Below are 22697 nucleotides of genomic sequence, written 5' to 3'. Positions count from 1 at the left end.
AAATGTCGCTGATGTCTCGATGAGAACTGCAATGAAGCAATTGGTCACTTTTGGCACCTTGGTCATTTTACAATATCGTCTTTCCCAGCTCCAGCACATGGAGGATCTCTCCATCCTCCAGTGTGTTTTGTTCAATTTCTTTCTTTACTGTCCCATAAATTTCATGTTGGGACCTTTTACTTCATTGGTTAGGTTTCTTTCTACGTAGTGTGTGTGTGTGTGTGTGTGTGTGTGTGTGTGTGTGTGTCTTGTGAGATTATTTTCCTGATTTCCTTATCAATGGATTTGTAATTGTTGTGTAAGTTACTGACTCTCCTGTGCTGATTTTGCTTCCTGCTATTCTGCTGACTTTGTCAGTTTAGGTGACTTTTAGTGGGCCCTTTAGGGGTATCCTGATACAGAATCACGTCATCTTCAAACAGGGATGACTTGGCTTGGTCTTTTCCTATTTTATCCCTTTTATTTCCTTCTCTGTTTAGTGAGGCTGAGGTTCCCAAGAGGATATTGAGTAAGCGGTGAGAATGAACAGCTGTGTCATGTTTCGGAGTTTACACTTCTCCCCCATTCACTATGTTTTTGACTATAAGTTAGGCAAAAGAAGCTTCATTAAGTTGAGGCATGACCCTTCTATTATTACTTTATTCAGGGTTTTCATCACGAGTGAATATTGAATTCTACTAGAGTCTTTTTATTCATGTATCATGATCATGTGATTTCTAACCTTGATTCTATTTACGTAGTATATTACAATTATTGGTTGTATGCTGAACAAACTTTGTATCCCTGGAATGACATAGACTTGCTCATGTGTAATCATTTTAATGGAATGTTGAATACTATTTGCAACTTTTTGAAAAGGTTTTTGTGTCTGTGTTCCTCAAGCACATTGGCCTACCATTTCCCTTTTGTTGCATCTTCACCAAGTTCTGTTGGCAGGGTAGTGCTGGCTTCTTGAACCATGCCTGGAAACTTTCTTCTCTTTCCATACCATAGAATTATTTGAGGAGCACTGCTATTAGTTTTCCTTTAAAAGCCTGGTAAAATTCAGTGGTGAATCTGTCCAATCCTGGGGGCTTTTTGTTAGCAGATTGTTTATTACTCATTAGATATCATTGTTATTGATATGTATAGATTATTTGTAACCTCTTGGTTCAATTTTCATAGATCATATATATCTAAAAGTGAGTCCATTTTTCTAGACTTTCCAGTTTATTGACATATAGTTTTTCAATATATTTTCTAATCATCCTTTTTACTTCAGTGGGTGTGATATAGTGTTTCACTTTTCACCACAAATTGTATTTATTTGGGCTTCTTTTGCTTTTTAGCTTTCCCAATGAGTTATTAGTTTTTTTCATCTTTTCAAAGAATCAATTCATTGTTTCCTTGATTGTTTTACTGTTACTTTAATCTCTGTTTCACTGATCTCTGGTATGATCTTTATTATTTCTTTCCTTCTATTGATATGGACTTGGTCCATTGTTTTTCTATGGCTGAAGACACTTCTTCAGCTTTCTAATTCATTATCTCTGTGTTTTTCATATGTAGACACTCAGAGCTCTAAACTTCCACCTTACAACCACGCTCCCTGTGCCCCACAGGTCCTGGTAGGATGTGCGTCCAGTTCCATTTTGATTATAGAACCTTTTAAATTTCCCCTTGATTTCTTCTATGCCTCCTTGTTTTTTCAAAAGTGAGTTGCTCAGGCCAATTATGGTGTTGCACCCCTGTAATCCCAGCTACATAGAGGGATAGAAAGTTTGAGGCCAGCAGGGGCAATTTAACAAGACCTTGTCTCAAAACAATGAATAAATGCTTGGGATGTATCTCACTGTTAGAGCATTTGCTCTCTGTGCACGAAGCTCTGAGTTCAATCACCACCACAGCATAAAAAGAAAATAGGGGGGGAAATGTGTTTGTATACTTCCACATCTGCCCTAATTAGTTAATTTCTAATTTCATTCCATTTTGAACCAATAAGTTACAAGAAATCTTTTGTACCATTACACCTCATTTAATAACCTAACCAGCACTCTATTTTGGAGACAGTTGCTTGTGCTGATGAAAGGAATATAGACCCTCCAGCTGTTGGGTAGAATGTTCTGTGGATGTCTGTCAAGTCCATCTGAGCTGTAGTGTAACTTGACACAGAAGTTCCTTTGTTGCTTTGTGGTCTAGATGATGTCTGTATTGGTGAGCATGGGAAGGTGAAGTCACCGTGAGCCATGTTACTGGGGATTCTCTCTCTCTTTATATCCTGTAGGGTTTATTTTATAAAATTGCGTGCTCTGACATTCCACACATATCCAAGTGCAATTGTTGTATCTTCTTGACTGAATGTTGCATTCGTCAGTCTGTAGTGGCCTTGTCTCGTCTGACAAATGTTGGCTTGGAGTCTACTTTAGTGGGTATGAATGTGTCTTATCCTGCATGGTGTGGATTCCAACTGACTGGAATGTCACGCCCTCCTTTAACTCCAGTCTGTGTGTCATGTGGTCATGGCAGATGGGCTTTCCAGAGGTGGCTGAATCTACCGTGTGTGATTGGTTCATTGTTTAGTGCTGGGATTGGGGGTACAAGTGCTACACCATCCTAGACTGATAGGCTGCATACAATATAAGGGAGGGAAAGGTCATGCATCCTCCCTTGGAGTCAGCTGATTATTGACTGAAACTTCCACCAACTGTGAGCTAAATAAATCTTTCCCTCTTTAAATTTGGGTGTTGGGTATTTTGTCCCAGCAACAAGAAAAGTAACCAAGGCACATGAGTGCATGCACACACACAGAGATGAGACACAGAGAACTGTGTCACAAGTGGAACGATTCTGTCATGTGTAGCAGCATGCATGGAGCTGGAAATTCTGCCAGAGGACATATGCCAGGCATGGGAGTACACACACACAATTTAGCAGATATGTGGACGCTAACACAACTGAGCTCGTAGAATTGGCGAGCAGAACAGCGATTCCTGGAGAACAGGGAGGGGAGAACATGATGAGGGAAAAGAAACATTGCACAACAGGTGCAAGTCCAGAGCCCAAGAAGGAAGCATTTCTGTGCCACACCACACAGGTGTGAGTTACGGTTAACAATGTTGGGTCACACAGCTCAACATAGCCGGAGAGAGTCCAAATTTCTCTTCAAAAGGCAATAGTAAGTGTTTGCAGTGTAAACAATACAGGATGTGCTAAAATATAAGGCAGTATCACACAAAGGAGTACAATAACGACTCAATTCAAATACTTTTAATATAAATAAACAAATAAGAAGTATGGCCTCTTTGATGTTTAAAAGGTGAGGTTAAGCACGTTGGCCCCTGGGAATTTAAACATTTAAGTAAAATAAAGCCTGAGTAATATACTTAGTCCACATTGCATTGAAAACATATTTCCATTTTCAATACTGCTGGAAGCAAGTTTACATTCCTTCCCGAAAAGACCATGAAAGTTCCTTGGAAAATTGGAGTATACATATTTATGATCCTGCAATTACCTTCCAGGAGCCTTAATGTCATAAGGATAGAGAGGAGTTGTGATGCTACCAAAAAGTACTCACTAAGCCCCAAGAAGCCCACAGAGACAGTGGCAAGTCAAGCAACTACTGCAGCAGTAAAAGCAAATTATTTTTTGCAAGGGTTCAGTCTCCAGTGCGATGATACTGTTCACCAACAGCTCCCCTTGCTCCTTCTCCCTCCCTCAGCCAGCCTCCTGGCGGCCTCTGCCCTTGTTCCCACTCCTTCCTCAAAGGTGTCACAAGACTACTCCCTGGGGAGCCAGACCCTCCCTGTGTGAAATCAACAGCTCCGTGTCTTCACACCTGCTATGGCTTGTATCCAGATAACCCTCCAGGCCTTATGAGCTCATCGGTGGGGCTTGGCAAAAGGGACTGAGTCATGGGCCAAGGGAGTGATAACTGAGCTAGTCCACTGATTGGCCTAACGTTGTTCCGGGTGTGGGTGAAGGGAAGCTGCACCCTGGTTGTGGGTTGGCCATCAAGCAGTAGGCTTGTAGCCCGGATGGAATATAAAGAGAAAGGTGGAAGGCAGGCTTGCTGCTTCCTGCCTGCCTTGCTACGGATGGCTTCTCCTCTGAGATGTCCCTGTGCCAGGCCACCCTGCCTTGGAGCCAGCCAGCAATGAACTGAAACCTCTGCAATCTGTGAGCTACAATAAACCTTTCCTCCCTGAACTTCTGAGTGTCAGATATTTTGTCCCAGCAATGAGAAAGTAACTAGAACAACACCCAACACCTGGCCTTGGTGCACAGTATGCTGGAGGTGAAGGGGACCTGTGGTCACAGAGACAGAGTGGCCTCTTCTAAGGGTCACACCTGCATCACCCTTTATTGTAACAGGATGGACACCCAAGGAGGTCAGTGGAGATACTGCAGACCTGTGCTGAGCCTACCACAGACATTTTGTGAGAACTTGCTCACCAACCTAAGCTTGTACAAGCCCTTCACCAGTGCCCACGGTGGGGAGAAGTTACTGTGGTCAGCAAGGTGTTCAAAGCCAGCCAGGCAGTCTTACTCACCCTAAAGTGTTCTGAAGGGTAAGAAGTAGCAGCAGCGGAAGACTGAATGCAAGGCATGGCCTTGAGACAGCAGACACTAAGACACTCTGGCCTTAGGCTCACAACACAGGAGATCTTCTGGCTTCTGGAAACCATGAGAGCATCCTGTTCTCACCATGTTTCCCTAACGCCCTGACAAGAGCCTCAGAAATAGGTTCCTGCCCCCACCACATTGCTTTAACATTCTGACATGAGCTAAGGACCCAAACCCGCCCTTGTCACACTCATGACCTCTGCCAGGAGCCAGGAAGCCTGCGCTCCATCTGCTTTAGGGCCCCCAGCCTGACCACATTATGATGTCATCAGCACTGCAGTTTTCACATCCCCTCCCACAAGCTTTGGCTCCTACAGTGGTTCCAGCAAGGCCCACATGAAGTCAGAAATGGCCCTCCCAGTGTGGGGATGGAGGTTCCCAATTAATAAGACAGAATCCCCTTAGCCCCAGCACAAGACCTCAGCAAGGTCGCCCCAATAAACCTCAAAGCCCAAAACATACAGGACCTCTGAGGTCAAACCCACTCATGCTTTCTCATCAGCCCACTGCCCAACTGAGCACTGAACCTTCCTTTAACAAATCCTCCCTCCTTACCACGGCTGCATGTTCTGCTCAATTCCTTGTTCGGGACACGAAGAGCCGGATGTATGGGGTAAAACTGACACCAGCTGCTGGTCACAGGTTCACATGGTTAAGGAAGCCCACTTCAAGAAAAACAGTACTGACACACACAGTACTTCATAAAGTGCCATAAAGTTTTCTCCTGAAAGGAAAATAAATAACCAGCTAAAGAGCTCCTGGGTTTTCTACAGTAGTCTTGTGCTTCTCTATGAAGCATATGCTTCAAATGGAATTAGCCGTGAGAGTTTAAGTAAACTTCCCCTGGTGGGGGCATCCATCCTCCAGTGCATAGTCTTTCATACAGAGCTGGGAGAACAGCACATGATCAGTGTCCACATCTCCTTCCGTGTGGATGGTAGGTTTATGTTTGGGGGTCTTGTTTTCACCTCCCTGCTCCAGTGATGTGTGAGCTCCTGACTCCTCCTCTGGAGATGCACCTGGAAGCCTTGAATCTTCATCATCCCACCGTGGACATTCTCAGTCCTGGAGGACATGAACTTCACCTATGGGTTAAGGACACAGAGCATGGAAGTTACTGCTGTAGGACATCTACTGAGGCTCCTTCCTCCACTGTCACCACAATTTGATCAGCAAGTATCTTCCCTTCCCGGTGATATGGGGCTGGGATGTTCATTTTGAAAAAAAATTGGTATTGCCAATACCTCCCATACATTAAGGTCTTCCACCAATATGCACTCCAGACCGGCCATACCCTCTTGAGGCAAAAACTTCTCCTCAGACACAGCTCCTTTCTCCTAGGTCAGAGCCTTTGCCGCAGCATCAGGAGCCCTGGAGGGAGGCTCAGAGATTGACCAACATAGATGTGAGGACAGTGCAGGCCTGTGACTCCTCAAACTGGTGGAGCTCATCAGTCCAAGAAAGGCCTGTGGTTAGTCCACATGGCCAGAGGTCTCCAAAACAGCCACAGCTATCACAGCTGCAATTTGAGGGGGAGGCACAGCTGTTTGACTGACAGCTATCACATCTCTGGAGAAGAATGCTATGGATGAAACCAGAGGATCTTTGGAAGGTTTGTTGTGTTCAACACACCTCGCTGGCATTCAGTAATTTGTGGATGCTACCAATGGCACTGATCCTTCCTTTGCTGATTTCAGCCACTGTAGGGTGCACCCCCACCTCCTGTAAAGAGGGGGCAGTGGCGTCTGAAGTGGATGGCACACAGAAGAGTACCATGGTTGAAAACCAAGGTGAACTCCCCTCCATTGGAGGGGCTAACCCTAAACCTAACCCTAGGGAAGATGTCCCAGGCCACTGGTGGGGAGGAAAGCCAGGGGAAGGGACACAGCAGCCCCTAGCCAACCCACATCCTCTAGGGCCAGAATGGGAATAACAGGAGAGTCAAGAGCTTTGCATCTCTCATGGCCTCCTGGGGAACGTGGCAAGTACTCAAGTCTGACATAAACCAGGAAGCCACAGTCTGCAGGAGGAGGGCAGAGCTCAAGCCCTCTGCTGGGGGAGCGTGGGGACCGAGCACTTTGCCCCCTCTGCTCAGTGCTCCCAGACATGGCTCCCTCCCAACACCACACCAGGTGGGTCTTGCTCCCTGTCGCAGAAAGAAGCACCATGGACCAGAGACTGACTTGTCAGCCCCATGATCAAGAATGCGCCATCCTCCAAACCTGGGAGAAATAAGTGTCTGATGTTAGTGCCACCTAGGTTGTGACCTTGGTCATGGCAGCCCAGTGCGCTAACAGGCTAGATTCACAGGACCTGCACATGCTTCTTTCCAGCTGATTTGAATCTGCAGCTGGTTGTCTAGGATGTGGGGGCATCGGCCCCACTAGGAGGAAGAGGGTCCTGAGGGGCAGCATGTGGAGTCTTGATGTAGCCACAGAGGGCTGAACTGCACCTGAGAGCGCCACTGGTGCCCCGAGAAGAGGTGGGAGGAGAGGGCTCCTCTGTGGCAGATGGCCGTGGGCTAAGGCACCGCTATCTCTAAGGTGGTCTGCGTGGTGTGAGCTTTGATGTGAGCTTGTGCTTGTGTGATTAAGAGACATGATCTCATCTGGGTTTGTAAACTGTTCACAGAAATACCTGTATGGTAAGAGTAAGTGTCTACCTTATGCCCCAGCCCACAGCACTGGGAGATGGTGGGATCTTTAAGAGGTTGGGACTCACTGGCAGTCTTCCGGTTACACGGTCGAGGTCACAAGGAGACACTGGGTGGATGGCCCCTCCTCTTTCCCTCTTCCCACTTGTTTTGAATCCTGGCCACATGAGGAGGGCAGATTTCCCTCACCTTGCTCCGATTCCATGGTGTCCTGTGTGGTCACAGCCCAAAGAAAGGTGGTCTGCCTTTCATAGACTGAAACCCTCAGACTCTGAGCCAAATTAACCTTAACGCTTTTCAAAGTCATTGCATCCAGTATTTTGTTAAGGCACAGAAAACCAACACAAAGGAAACTTCAAACTCATATTCCTCAGACTCTCAGTCCAAAGATTGCCCTCAAAAGAAGATTAACAAGGACATCACCCAGCAATCCCACAGCAAAACAGACTGGTTTTTGCTCACTTCTGTCACACTGACCTTGTCCAATAGTCTTAAAACCCATAAATAGTCTTGAAACCCATAAAGCTGAGCACTCATCAAAGGCAGTTGGAAGCATTACTTCGGGTTTTGTGTTTCAAATATTGTGGCCCCTGAAAGAATTACGCACAAAGGCAAGTCAGTATCAGAGAGGGTAGGAGAGAAGACAAGCCTGCCCACAGAGGAGAGGGTTCCTGCCTTCAGAGTCCATGGAGGACCTCGCCTCCTCAGCACTTCACACCTCATGGTGCCCACGGGGAGCTCCTGCAGGGGACCCTGGACTGCAGGTTCTCCTGCTCACAGAGCTGCCTGTCACAAGTGGGCAGAGATCACAGTGGGCAGAGATGTCCAGGAAGCAGTGGGACTTTTGGATGAGGAAAGAAATGGAGAAAATACTCCAAGACTAAAGGACACCTAAATAGGCTGGGGATGGAAAAGAAAAGAACAAAGCCAACTGGTCGCAAAAGCTATGAGGAACTTACTCCACAATAAAGACAAGGTCTTTAAGAGAGACTATGGAAGATATAAAACTCTAAATATATTTAGGGTAGATGGTGGAATGTCTTTTAGCCAGTGTTAGTAATGACCATAGTTAAACAAAGATCTAGCAATTTTTTACAGTAAGATCAATGAATATCTAAGTATGGATGCCATCCAGGGAATGAAAGCCCAGCTAACTCTCTACTAAGGTCATGACTTCATGGATTACCTGATCAAAGAATGAGTGCAATAGGACAGGAATCCCATGCTTTTTTTATGCATCTAATAATAGAATTTAGAAAAGTACATACTTGTTTGCACATTTTTAATTGCTTATGTTTTCCTCTAGTAGTTTTACAGTTATGCAATTTATAACTATGCCTGTTTGACAGTTAGTTAATTGCATTTAATCTATTTGAGTTTTGGGCATACTGAAGCTGAAAGGGCTAGTCTTACTCTTTTATATGTGAAGATCTCATTTTCCCAGAATTATTTATTAAAGAATGTGTCCTTCCCAAATGTATGTTCTTACCATCTGCTGGACAGTCATCTGGAAGGAAGTGGAACCGGGCATGTCTGCTCCCTGTTCTGCTCCCTGTGCCTGGGTGTGTACTCCCGAGCCACCCCACATGGTGACTAGAGCTTTGCAGTGCACCTTGAAGTGAGGCAGTGTGATGCCTCCCAATGGGGAACAAAAGTGATGAGCACCTCAGGGTGTCTTCTCAACCCACTGAGAACGGTTCTTACCAAAAAGACGAAACCTGATGCTGGAAAGATGTGGACAGATGGGAATCTTGTGCAGAGTTCGTAGAAACGTGAGTCAGCACAGGCACTAGGGAGAACACTGCGGAGGCCAGAAGTGAAAGGCAGACCTTGCATGTGACCTGGGGACCACCGCTGGGTGTTTACCCACAGTGTGACATGTTTCACTGCAGTCACAAAACACTAGAAAAAAACAACTTAGAAGGAGGAAGTGTTTATTTTGGCCATGGATTCCAAGGTTTCAGCACAGTCTGCCGGTTCCAGTGCTTGAGGCCTTGGTGAGCTAGAACATCGCAGTGGAGAACAGGTGAGGAGGAAAGTTCCTCATCTCACGGTGGATCAGAAGCAGGTGTGAAGGAGACACATGCACTTGGGCGCCCCCAGAGAACTCGCTTCCCTACACTGAGCCCCAACTCCTGAACGCTCTGCCACCTCCCACCCCACAGCTCTGTAAATACCTGAAACTATCACGGTCCAGAGTTAGGATATTATAATCCCAGGGAAAAGTCTGACAAGTAAATTCTACTCTACCACTTCCAAGACAGCCCAAAGTGAGAGAAGAGAGACAGAGACATAGCTGCAGTTGTGGGGAGACAAGGGATCCAAAGTCCAGGCGGAACAAAGGCCAACCAGAACAAAGGCCTCCATCCGGGGCCAAACCCACTTTTAATAACCCATGAGGAGGGGAGTGGCTCGGGTTGAGAGACTGAGGATGGCAGGAAGTAAGCCAGTGCTGTGAGCTGGGCTGGGAGGGGGCACAGTGGCACCTCTGCAGTATGCACACAGGCGTATGCAGAAGGGGTACCGGATTCCAGTACCAGGCAACCTCCGAGTCTGGAGGAATTTGGATAACACAGCTTGAGGAAGTATCCTTGTTTTGGGTCAGTTACCTCTGCTCTGGGACTGGCCCTCATCTGCCCTGGGACATCACTTCTCCGTTTTCTAAGCTCTATCCCAGTGGGCAGCTGGGCTTCTGTCAGCCTAACTCAAGCTTAGGAGGAGGGAGCCTTAGGTGGGCTCTTACAGACCTGCTGCCTTGCTTCGAAGGTTGCACATCAGTGCCTGGGCTAGACCCACTTGCATTGCTTACAGCCCATTGAGCGGGTTGAGCAGCCATAAGGGAGAGTCAGACAAAGGCAACCAAAAGGGAGCAAATTGTCTCCTTCCAGGGGCGGTCATCTCAGTGGTCCTCCATGAGCACCCAGGGCAGGAACCATGGCGGAGCACAAGCCTTTGGGACCATCCAAACCACCACAGAAGCAGTGACCTTCTGGAGGCAATTTTAAATGTAAAGGAAATCTTAAAACTCATATTTCTAATGATACCGTAAGTGAGTCCAATGAGACGGACACTCCCAAGACACCAACAAGGCAGAAATGAACAAAGCTTTATTGCAGAGCCGGCCAACAGACAGTCACTGACCAGGAGCCAGAGAAGATGTCTGCGCCAAACTGGGTCTCACCTTCAGTTTAAGTGCATCTTCAGGGGTTTTGTTGTTGTTATTTTGTTTTTGGTTTTGGTTTTTTGGTACCAGGAATTGAACTCAGGACCTTGCGCTTGCCAAGCAGGCACTTGTGCCACTGAGCTATATCCCCAGCCCCATCTGTAGGCTTTCATAGTAACTATTACCTCACTTTGGGGAACTTTACAAGAATGTCACACAATTATCACGAAGTTTACCTTTTCCTGAAGCTGTCGGTCAGCCAGATTCCAGATGACCATTGTGGTTTAACATTTAGCCTGCTTCCCAACTTGTTCTGTTTGCTCCGTTCCCATTTTATAACTCTGTTCCAGTTTATGAACCAAGGGGAGAGGTTGAACTACGGTTTAAGTAAACTTTAAGTGACTTCTCTTAAAATGGAGTTGTAAAAAGAAGATGGAGCCTCTCTTGCCCCATCACTAACACTATAAAAGGAGGAAAGTGGGAAGTGAAACCTGTTCCCACAGTTAGAAATGCACAAAACTCAAGAAGCCTTAACAAGACCACTACAGCCCAGCAGCCTGGTGCATCCTGTTATGTTTTGCTTGCTTTCAAGTTTTTCAGAGTTATCACTGAAGGACGGCTAGGCTCAACCTTAGACAATGATCTATTCTTCCTGCTCACCATAACCTGGACCTCCTAGTTATAGGATAATAACCCCAATTAGCTTACAGAGGATGAATTTTGCCTAGCGATGTATGACAAGACATTTATAGACAACTGCAGAATATCCTGTTATCTGTCTTTTGTACTTCCTCCTAAAAGCCCTGTTATGGTTAATACATTGTGTCAGCTTGAGGAGTCTAGAAGGTTACCTAAGTGACTCAGCAGTTCTGCATTTTGGGGTAAAAAAGACACGCCCTTCCTGCTCTAGGATACTGTTCATTGTGTCAACCTGAGAAGTTAAAAGTTCAACTAAGTGATTCAGCCAGGCCAGGGTCCTCACTTTGTAAACATCCTGAGCTTGTGGAAGAGGGGCACAGAGCTGGTGTGGGCATGGGTAAACAGCAGATATCAGGGATAGCAGATATAAGGAACAGAACGAGGCTTGCTCCCGCCCCTTTTGCTCTTGCTGCTTTTGCTGCCTTGTGCTGCCTTAAGTGTCACCCCTGTGCCCTGATACCCCGCCTTAAAGCTAGCTGATTATGGACTGCAACCTCCACACACTGCGAGCTAAATGAACCTTTCCTTCCTTCCTTTGCATGTCTATCCCAGCAACTAAAATAAAGTAACCAAGACAAACCTATAGAAGTAACTGTTTTACTCCAAGACAGGGCTGGTGACTGGAACCTCAGTGTCCCCCAGCCCACTGGCATGATAAAGCCACATGCGTCCAAAGGTCCTCAGTGCCGTGTCATCCCTCAGGTTGACCCCGAGCTCCACAGCCATCTCAGCACATCCAAAAGACGCCTCGCTCTCATGTTCACACCGCGCGATGCACAGGACCACACTGTGGAGCCACACAGGTGTCCACGGATGAATAAGTGGATGAAGAAACGCAGTACACCCAGTGGGATTCTAGTCCGTCACACACAAGACAACACTCTGTCTTTGAGGGCATCTGCATGCACAGAGGATCCTAATTTTAAGTGGTATAAGCCAGACAAACACAAAAAGGAATACTTCCTGGCTTAATGCACATGAGGGTTCTACAAAAGCTCAGCTTATAGGAGCAGTGAGCCGGTCAGTGGACAGCAGAGGCTGAGTGGGGTGAGCATACGTCACCAAACCAGAGCCAAGTCACAGCGGATAGAAGGCTGGGACACTGCAGCGGTGATAGCACCCAATTCCCAGGGCGGGGCTGGAGTTAGGGAGAAAGGAAAGGTTCGAATGTCCTTAACCAAATGATCTGTTGTTTTTGGAAATCTCTTGTTTTGACTCATTATTTCTTACTTTTTCTTTTTTTCATAGTTTTATTAGCATGCTTACAGTGCATCAACTAATAATATCAAAAAGAATGAAAATGGTAAAAGGAGATTTAAAGAAATGATGATGTGTGATCAACAATATAAGAATCTTGAGTTGATTGATACACAATGTACATGTGTGAAACACCACACTAAAATTATACCAATTAGACTTGTTTACAGTGTGCAATATACAATAGGAAAAAATGTATTTGTATTTTTATGTTGATGTTTTTGGTTTTCCTCAGCAGTGGGAATCAAGCCCAGAGCTGGTCTATCATTGATCTACATCCCAAGTCCCTTATCTTTTCTAGAGACAGTTCTCTCTCAGGTGCACAGGCTGGCCTTGAATTAGTGATTCTCCTGCCTCAGCCTCCTCAGTACCTTGTGTTTCACAGGTGCGCCATTGAGCATGACACATAGGTGTATTTTTAATACTCCTGGAAGTAGGATTAATTATTCTTTCCTGAAACCAGATATTATTACATTCACAAGACTTAAACATTTTAAGGATACAGTTGATTTGTGATAGGAGAACAACTAAATAATGACTTAAAATATCACAGTCCAAAATAATTTGCTAGTCCAGCAGATGGTTGGGAAATAGAAGGAAATTAATTACTGTGTCGTTGCAGGACCCTGTCTCCAGTGGAGCTGACACCTTTCATCCCTGGCACCCTCGTCTCTCCTGTCCCTCGGCCACCCTCCTGTGTCCTCTGCCTTTGGCCCCACTCCTCCCTCCCACAGGTGACACCGCTGTCACACTGACACTCCCGGGTCCCATTCCCCGCTCCGTGAGAAAGTGGAGGACATGCTGCGGGGGAGGTTTGGCTGGAGTGTGTGTTCAAGCTCCTTTCTCTTCCAGCAGATTCCACAAAAGGTGGTAAAGTAGATTTCCTCACCCAGTGAAGCTGGGCTGTTACAGGTATTGGAGGGTAAAAACATAGGGCCCCATGTAAAAACTTTGGGAGACAGCTTTCTTAAGCCCAGTAATGACCTCACATCCCCCTATAGCTCCTCTACACCAGGCCACTGGCCCTGGTCCAGAAGATGCTGGGCAGGAGGTAGGACCTGTGGTCCAGGGACGGAAGACTCTTCAGTGAGCCATGAACAGGGTGGGCCGTGCAGATGAGCATCCGGGCCAGGCTCAGCCGCTCACATCTCACGAAGACTCTGTCCCGCCAGCGCTTTCGCCTGCTCATCGCCACCCTCAGCAAGTGGAGTCAGTGATGAATGCAGAAAGAAGTCACGCAGTTTCTCCTTTAACTTTTCCTGCAGGACAATGAACAGCAATTTCGGGAGACTGGAACAAATATTAGTTTTGTTTTCTTTTTTAATTAAAGAAGACTTTACTTGAAGGTGGGGACACGGGGAAGTCATACAGCTAGTTTCACTTACTTCATCCCAATATTAGTTTTATAAAGTAGAAAATGCACGCTTCAAGGAAAAGGGTGTGGTAACATACAGTGTTTCTTAATGTCACCACGAAGTTGTCCCATGGAAAGAAAATAAATGCATAGCCAGCTAACGAGTTTCTCAAGTTTCCACAGAAGTCACGTGTTTCACTTACAGTGTGCTTTACATGTAAGTAATCATGAAAGTTTTAAACAAAGATTCCCCTAGGGATGGCAACTGTCCTCCCTGTGCACAATCTTTGACAGGAGCCAGGAGGGCAAGAGGATGAGGCCAGGCAATACTCCAATCCTTTTTTATAATTTTATTGTCTCATAGTCTTGTCTTCATCTCAGTCAAATTCCTCGGGGCAAAGATGACTCTAAACACAAATAAATTAGAAGAAGGAAATTCCCTGCAGAATATTGACTTCTACAAACTTACCCACCATATTAATTATCTAGAAGCTATAGCTCTGGTCTCAGAAGATCAAAAGCAATAAACCTCAAGAGGGTCCCAAGGCAGCACGCTCCTCCCTCCCCCACATTCCCCATGGATGCGTGACAGTCCCACCTCGCCATTAAACCCCAGGCCTCCAAAAGGAGTCTTTGTCTTCCTGACCACAGTCTCAACATCCTCACCGCCGGATCCTCATCTCTGGATCCTCACCTCTCCTCGCCTCTCCAGCTCCCCCTCAGTCTCAGGTAAAACCAGCTGGTGGAGGCGGGGATGCAGCACTGAGTGTGGGGGAGGCTCTATTTCCAGAGGTTTGGATGGAGTGTATGTTCAAATTCTTTCTCTTCCAGCAGATTCCACAAAAGGTGGTAAAGTAGATTTCCTCACTTACCTAATGAAGCTGGGTTGTTACAGATACTGGGAGATAAAAACATAGAACCCCAAATAAAAGTTTGTGGGGGACAGGTTTCTTAAAACCAGTAATGACCTCAGTTTTATCCTCAACAGAGCAGGTCTCAGGCCTGAGAAGTTATTGGTTCTGATGTTATAGTAACATGCATGTATTTCCAGATACTGGTGACAATGTAGAAGACAGTAGCAAAAAATAACTCAAGAACAGAGACAGAGAGCAGTAATCCTCCAAGAGTCAGGAACCTGTAGCAAGCCAGGATTATACTAAATGTCACATAAAAGCAAAATGAGACAAGAAAACCTCTGTCATTCCATACTATAAATGATGAAGGATAGAAGCAGACTGATAAAAAACAAAAGTTGAACCAGCCTTGCAATGTCTGATAGATATTTGGAAATATAAAGAAATGCAGGGGCTGGGGATTTAGCTCAGTGGCAAAAGCGCTTGCCTGGCAAGCACAAGGTCGTGAGTTCAGTTCCTGGTACTGGAGAAAAACCAAAAAAAAAAAAAAAGAAGAAATGCACACAGCAGGAAAATGAAAGCATTTTCAAGGGACTCAAAGCAGCACTGGCTACATGTGAACTTTCAAGGATAGGGTAGGCCTAATGCAAGGTTTATGCAGGCCAGTATTTGAAGGTGAATTGCACTAACATCGTGGAAAGAATGTGTTAAACACTTGATGAAGGCAGCTAGCTGTTGGGAGACTTTATCCCTCAAGCCTCCGAAGCACTCCCAGGAGAAAGGGCTGGGGAGAGCACGAGGCTGTGGTGTCCGAATTCACAGTGACACCGGGAGACAGCAAGGGGAGGCTGTGGGACGATTCCCAGAGGAACTAGCTCTGCTGCAGGGGTCCAGGACACACAGCAGGTCAGCCGGACACACAGCAGTAGGGGGGGTGAGGTTGGAGAGAGGACGTCTGGGGAGATGGACAGGTCACACCAGAGGCAGCCCTGGCGTGTTTGGGCTGTGCGGCGTCATCGGGGCTGTGAGGTGAGGACTGTGATTCCTGAAGATCGCGCAAGCAGCTGAGCGTGAACAATGGGTCAGGGCAGCAGCCTTTGGAGCAGCATCGACTGATGACCTGAGGCTGACAATGTGGCAATAGTGGGTCCCTTGCTGCATTCCTGAACTCATTCCTGAACTTCCTGAAGAATTATTTTTTGTACCATTTCCAAACTGGTGGGCATCATTTACCCAAGTTGTTCCAATGGCTTAGTCACACAGAGAAAATCCTTTCTGTGTCTACCTTACTTCACGTAACGTGTGTCCTCCAGACTCACTAGTGCTGCTTTGAGGGACAGGATCTCTTTTTCCCAAGGTTTCACCACTAAACTGTGTCAGTACCATATTCCCTTTATCCCCCATTCTGATAATGGACACTGAGGCTGATTTCATGGCTTCTCTGTTTCAGACATATGGGAGCTACAAAAAGTGGAAGGACGATGAGAAATCCAAAGTACAAATAAAGACCAAAACAAAAGACAGAGAATAGGAAACAAGGAGATATGCTCTCTGCAGATGGGAAGAGGAAAACAGAAGGAGGGAGGGAGGAGGGTGTAAGATGTGTAAAGCATTAATAAGTGTCACATGCCTTGGTCGTTTTTACACACCCTTCTCTCCCGTCCTCTGCCCTCCCCCATTCCTTGGTCCTCTTTCCGTCTGCAAAGAACATATCTCCCTATTTTTTCTTCTCTGTCTTTTAGTTTGCTCTTTATCCATTTCCATGTATGTTCATTCCTTATACATATTCATGGCAAAAATCTTTAAAACATACTGGTTTCATTTTCTGAGGATAAACACCCAGCCCTGGGATTACTAGATCATGAAGTTTTGAAGAAATTTCATATTGTCACCCAAAATGGCTACATGAACTCATTCCTCGTCTCAGTGTACAATGGCTCCCAATTCTCGCAGCTTTGCTGAGGGCTACCTGGTCCGTTTTACATTAGCCATTCTAACAGCAGTCAGGTCGGAAAGACAGACACCACAGGTCCGCACTCGGATGGGAAGCAGAAATTGAAGAGGAGAGGAGAACAGTGCTCCCCAGGCAGGGTCTTCAGGTGGGCTGAGGAGTAGACGCCAAAGAATAATACGGTAGAGGAGAGAAGAGCAAGAGTGCTATACTGGCTTCATGAGAAATCATCAGCGGATGTTAAGTGCTCTCACCACAAAAAGATAACGCTGTCAAACAAGGCAGATTTCAACTAGATTTACCCATTCATCAAAGTTTATTCCCTTGAAAACATCATGGTATATACAACAAGTTCATACAGGGTATGCAAATACATTGCTTAAAAATAACTTTAGTTGGTCCTTAATGGATTATTCCATAATTTTTAGCACAGTTTCATACTGAAAATACTTGAGAATATATTTCCATCTCTTCAACCTACAGATCCTCTTAAGGACTCGTATTTAAATGTAACAAAACCCTGCCAAGAACTGCAAGGACTTCAAAGAGTGGCTTGCCCAGTGGGTACATTCAGAGACACCAGTGTGAAAAGTGCTCCCAGGGTCTTAGAGTGGAAGCTCCAGCTCCAGGGATCCCCAAAGGCCAGACTCAGCCCCTCATTGCAGAAAACCAGTCAAGGAGAAGAGTGGTGGAGAAAAACAGGAAAGAGCTTCACTCACCCATGACCAAGCTGGAGGAGGGCACGCGACTCTTCAAGATGCGTCCTGCAGAGTCTGAGAGGAACTCCAGGGTTCTGGAAACAAAAGCAGCAAGGGTTGAGGGTTTGCCCAGCTGACCAGGTAGTGGGTAAGCCTGGTCTGCTGACGGCTCCCAGACTGGCTGTATGAGGAGACTCGAGAAGGAGTCTTAGCCCCTAAGGAGCCGATGCAATCTCCACAGGATGATTGCTCCTGTGAGGTGTGACCTCACCATGGGGTGGTTTGTCTGCAGAGATGCTGATGGAATCCAGTGTGACTGCAGTGCCTGGAGACTTCAGCAATCACTCCTGGGGTCTGAAACAGGACACTGTAAAGGCTGACAGGTGACTCTTCCATCGAGCTTTGAAAATGCCTTACTTGCTTATGCTTAACTAGCTGTCCTTAGTCTTGAAGGTAGATGAGACACAGTAGATAAATTTAGGGCTGGTAAACTTAATGTTACCAGCTTTTTAACAGATTTCCCTGAGTGATTAATGTGCATGCAGAGATGAGCAGGCATCTGACCCACAGATGTTAAAGTAATAACAGTCAAATGTGAAATGGAGGTAGAGAAGGGAGCTCCACCCTGCATGGAGCTGCCCCCGGGGGCCCTGTGGGCCCAGCCTCTTGCCCTCCTACAGAAGGCTGAGGGTAAGCTGCTTTCATCCCTGGCCCTGAGTTGTCTGGTCTCTGTGCCTGCAGAACATTGGCTCAGAGACATCGACTCCAGATATAAACACTGCCCATCTCCCCAGACCAGATGCCCACGTCTAATCCATGGCAAACACCCCATCAGTACCCAAACTCACTCCCCAGACAGCGCAGCTGTCCATGTTTGCATCAAACTGCTTGCAAAAGCCCCACCTCTGCACACATGAGCAATTTGCAGACATTCCAGTCCAAAGCACAGCAAACCTCCCCTGACTCCCAATTCTCACATCCATCTCTTCATGCAGAATGTACTTTGTCCATCCTTAGAGTCCTCAGGAGTTAACAGTTCAGCATTGCTCCAAATTCAAGTCCGGGTGTGTTACCACATGTTCAAATCTGCCTAAATGAAACCCATTCGACAGTATAACCAATATGCACTGATAAAAAAAGACATGGGGAAGGTCTGGGAACCAGACACTGTGTGGCAGGGTTCCAGCCCCTGAGAGCCTGGTGCATGGAGCTGTAGGAGAAACCAAGGGAATCCCAGGAATTCAGTCCCAGGATTGAAAAAATTCCAAGGCCAAAGTCTCTCCTGAGACTCAAGGCAACCACGTGGCTGGGAGCTGTGCTGAAAATAGAAAAGCAAGTTCCATGCATCTGACATACAACAGTGGGACAGGCACAGTGTGAATGTTCCCATTCCAAAGTCAAGGGATGGGAAAATAGTGCGAAGGAACTCAAAACCCAGCAGGACAAACATTAAACCCTAAAGCTGTATGCCCAGTGCCCTGGGCAGCCTGCAGCAGGACGTGTGTGCCGCCTCCCTGGCCTGCACCCTCATGGTCTCTCCTCTGCTTCTGCTCCCAGCCTGCAGCTTTCTTCACTGGATGTTCCGTGTTTCTGCCATCTCTAAATTCCTGGGATTCCCTTGGTTTCTCTCACAGTTCCATGCAGCAGGCTCTCAGAGCTCGAACCTGCCACACAGTGTGTGGCTCCCAGGCCTTCCCCTGAAATCCTGCTGGCAGCCTCTGTCACCCACAATTCACATACTTGCAAAACAAGCCCTGTGTTGAGGAAACCCAGGTTTCACACCACTGTGAGCAGAAGCCAGGTCCCCTTGGACAACAGCTGCTGTGGCCTCTGATTGCCTGCATGGCTGAGCATGGTGAAGTGAATCTGAGGGAACAGATCCTCTAGGCTGACCTGCTCCAGGAGGACAATAGGGGGCTCTCTCCCCAAAGGAAAGATTTATAACTCTAGGTGTGGTCATAGTGATTCCTAAGATGCCCTCAGGGTGTCTTTCCTCTTGTCCCTTTCCAAAGCACTTGGCTTCTTTTAATGGCACTAATCTCTGCAGCAAACACAACTTACTTAAACCCAGTTTTACATTCACTATTTTCTGGACAAACCTCAAGCTTTTGAAATCTTCCTGTTCTCCTCTCCGTTCTGAATTCTCACTGTTAACCTGGCTGAAAGCATGGAGCAGTGCCCATGCCATAGCCTGAATGCCATTCTAATGTGAAATTTCCTGTGTCAGATTGATAATTCTGTCACCTTTAAAGTCAGGCTTCCACAAAGCCTCAGAGCATGGACAAAATTCAAAAGTGTTTCATCACAATGTAAGTTGAAAGGACTCTAGACCAATTGCCAAGATGGTACACTTTTCTTTCTGTAACTGCATCAGCACAGACTTTAGAGTGTGTATTCTATGAGCATTCCAGCCTCCTGAGGTTACACTTGAATCATCCTGTGTAGCACATTTTAGCTCCATCCCTACTTCAAAGTCAAAGGGTGGGTAAGAGATATACAGTGGCAGTTCAGAGTTGAGGACAACTCGGACACTCATGGGCATCATTCACCAATGAGAGGGAAGGGATGAGAACGTGGATATACAAATAGGAAAATAAAGTTTACACTCATACCTTGTCCTCTTCTTTCCAGCCGGATATTAAAGGTTGATGCCATGGAAAGGGAAAATGTGAGTTTTCCTGACACTTTTGTCCTGCTGGGCTTCTCGGAGTTTCCGTGGCTGGAGGTTTCGCTCTCTGCAGTGGTCCTGGTCTCCTACCTCCTCACCCTGGTGGGGAACAGCTCCATCCTCCTCCTCTCCCTGCTGGACCCCAGACTCCACACGCCCATGTACTTCTTCCTGGACAACCTCTCTCTGCTGGACCTCAGTGTGACCTGCACCATTGTGCCCCAGCTGCTGGCCAACCTGTGGGGACCAGACAAGACGATTGCTGCCTGGGGCTGCATCACACAGGCCTATCTTTTTCACTTGATTGGCTGTGCCGAATGTGCCTTGCTGGCCATGATGGCCATTGATCGCTATGTGGCCATCTGCCGGCCCCTCAGGTACACTCTCCTCATGCGTCCCTGGGTGTGTGTGCAGATGGCAGCTGCCTCCTGGTCCAGTGGCCTGGTCAATTCCATGCTGCAAACTACACTCACCCTCCAACTTTCCCTCTGTGGACACCACATCCTGGATCACTTCTTCTGTGAGGTGCCTGTGCTCATCAAGCTGGCCTGTGGGGTTACCGCTGTTAATGACTTGGCCCTGGCTTTAGGAGCTATCCCTTTTGCACTGTTGGCTCCCCTGACGGTGATCATCTCCTACACCTTTATTGCCAGGGCTGTATTGAAGTTACCTTCAGCACAAGGAAGACACAAGGCGCTCAGCACCTGCAGTTCCCACTTGCTGGTGGTCACCTTGTACTTTGGCCCTGCCATCTATGTGTATCTCCAGCCTCCGGCCAAGAGTTCCCAGGCCAAGTTCATGTCTTTCTTCTACTGTGTGATCACCCCAGGGCTCAACCCACTCATCTACACCCTGAGAAACAAGGATGTGAAGACTGCGTGGAAGAGGATCCTGCAATCCCAGAGTGGGATGAAGTCTTTAAAAGCCAGATGATCTTGGCCTGTCACCTGCAGCCACCAAATGCACATGTCAGTGAATGCTGGTATATCAGGTCTGCTTTTCCAAATGAACATCCATAACTTCAAGGAAAAGAGCTCCCTTCTCCAAATATTAAATAACCTGATAACCAGAGAATTCTTTAGCTAGAAAGTTCTGCCTGTGAAATCTAACACAGAGCCAGGTGCTTTTTTTTTATCCTTCCCCAAACCTTTTTTCTCCACAGACACAATGGACAGCATGGTCCATTCACCTATGGGAAGAGTTTGCTGCACAACCAGGCTCATTATAATCATTATTCACAATGGCCAAGGTATATAATAATGCTAAGTACCTATCAAGAAATGAATGCAAAATAAGCTGTAGTGTATATACAGAAAAAGAATATTATTTAAACCTACAAACACTAGTTTATTTCATTTGTGACAACATGGATCAAATTGTACAGCGTTATAATAAGTAAAATAAACTAGGCACAAAATGACACATTACCTATGCTCTCTCTGTGTGGACTATGAACAAAAGAATAATGTCTACAGCACCATGTCTTTGCTTTAATATATTTGTACCAAAACCTGGACTTGAAAGTTAGGCAAACTGAGTTTTGAAAAACTTCAGCAACCTAAGTAAGTGAACAACACTAGTCCTCATATTCAAAGAACAAGGCAAATCAAACATACTTTTCATGTGAAAAGGGCTCTGTATTTTTAATCAAATGTGTCTAAACAATGTATTTCTGTGACTTCTTTCCCGTTTTTGACCAGAACTCATGAACTGACATTAGCAAAGGATGAGTAACAAAGGGACTTGAGGGCTGCGGGTTGGTGAATGTGAAGTGACAGGGAGCAGCCCTGAGTCCCAGATGTTTGTTGTCTCTGGAGGGACGGAACCACGTTGCCTTCAGTGTCAGACCTCCACACTCTGCTCCTTCACTGCCCTCTGCCAAAAGGATGTCATTTCATAGTTTCCTTCCCTTGGAGGAGATTTTACACTGCACAGAAAGGCTTTTTAGTAATACTCAGAGCTTGTGAAAAGGGAGTTGCAGGATCCCAACATATATTGGCACAGGGTAACCATTTCCATTCTAAAAAGCATGGGCACGTAAATAAAGAAGGCTTCAACCAAAGCACTCTAGAACCCAGTAGAGCAAACGTTAAGTCATGTGGTTCCATGTGTGGCAACCAAGGCACATTGTGATGAGATGTGAATTTCAGAGGGCTTCTGTGACCACATGCAATGACCCTTTGTCTTGTAGCCCACATGGTCTCCCACTTGGCCTGACTCTGCTTGCTGCCTGTAGCTTTCCTCACTGGAAAGTCTATGTTCCTGATTTCCAACTTCTTGGGTTCCCCATGTACCTGTAGGTTCATTTCCTCAGCTGCACATACTGCCCTCTTAAGCTCATGTTTGCCTCCCACATCTCCCTTTGAAATCTCAGAGGAAGAGTCCATGACCCCACAACTCTTACTTTCTGGGTATCTGAAAAAATGCCAAGATCTAATGCTAGCAGTAGCCAGGTTCCCTGGGAACATAGCCACAATAGTTTCAGATTGACAGGGCCTGAGAGTAGTGTAATGAATCCAAGGAGCAAATTCCTGAGGCTTTGCGGAACAAAGACCAGGTGCTCTTTACTCAAGTGAAATGTTACACTTTTGCACCTTAAACTTGTGAGAGGTGGGACATTTGTCACTCCTCAGATGCCCTCAAGGGATCTTTCCTCTGGTACCATTCAAAGTTCTTGGCCTCCTTTTACTTCATCAACCACACGGCTTTTGCTCCTAGGTGAATGGGGAACAGGCAAATCCTAACTTTTTCAAATATTTCTGCTCTGTTTTAACTCCTGAATCTCGGAATACAAC

The 22697-nt window shown here is 46.3% G+C and overlaps 1 protein-coding gene across 1 annotated transcript; it reads left to right on the top strand.

The window, feature by feature from the left end:
• The first annotated feature begins 14312 nt into the window (after positions 1-14312).
• On the top strand, positions 14313-20835 carry LOC102024739 (olfactory receptor 15-like). The gene is made up of 3 exons (XM_013509728.1): positions 14313-14460; positions 17527-17617; positions 19866-20835. The coding sequence occupies exons 1-3, from the start codon at positions 14313-14315 to the stop codon at positions 20833-20835; spliced, it is 1209 nt and encodes a 402-aa protein (XP_013365182.1).
• Positions 20836-22697: the final 1862 nt, after the last annotated feature.

The sequence above is a fragment of the Chinchilla lanigera genome, unplaced genomic scaffold (genome assembly GCF_000276665.1).
Source record: "Chinchilla lanigera isolate Chin_1 unplaced genomic scaffold, ChiLan1.0 scaffold00180, whole genome shotgun sequence".
NCBI lineage: Eukaryota > Metazoa > Chordata > Mammalia > Rodentia > Chinchillidae > Chinchilla > Chinchilla lanigera.
This window is presented reverse-complemented; position numbering and strand designations above follow the sequence as displayed.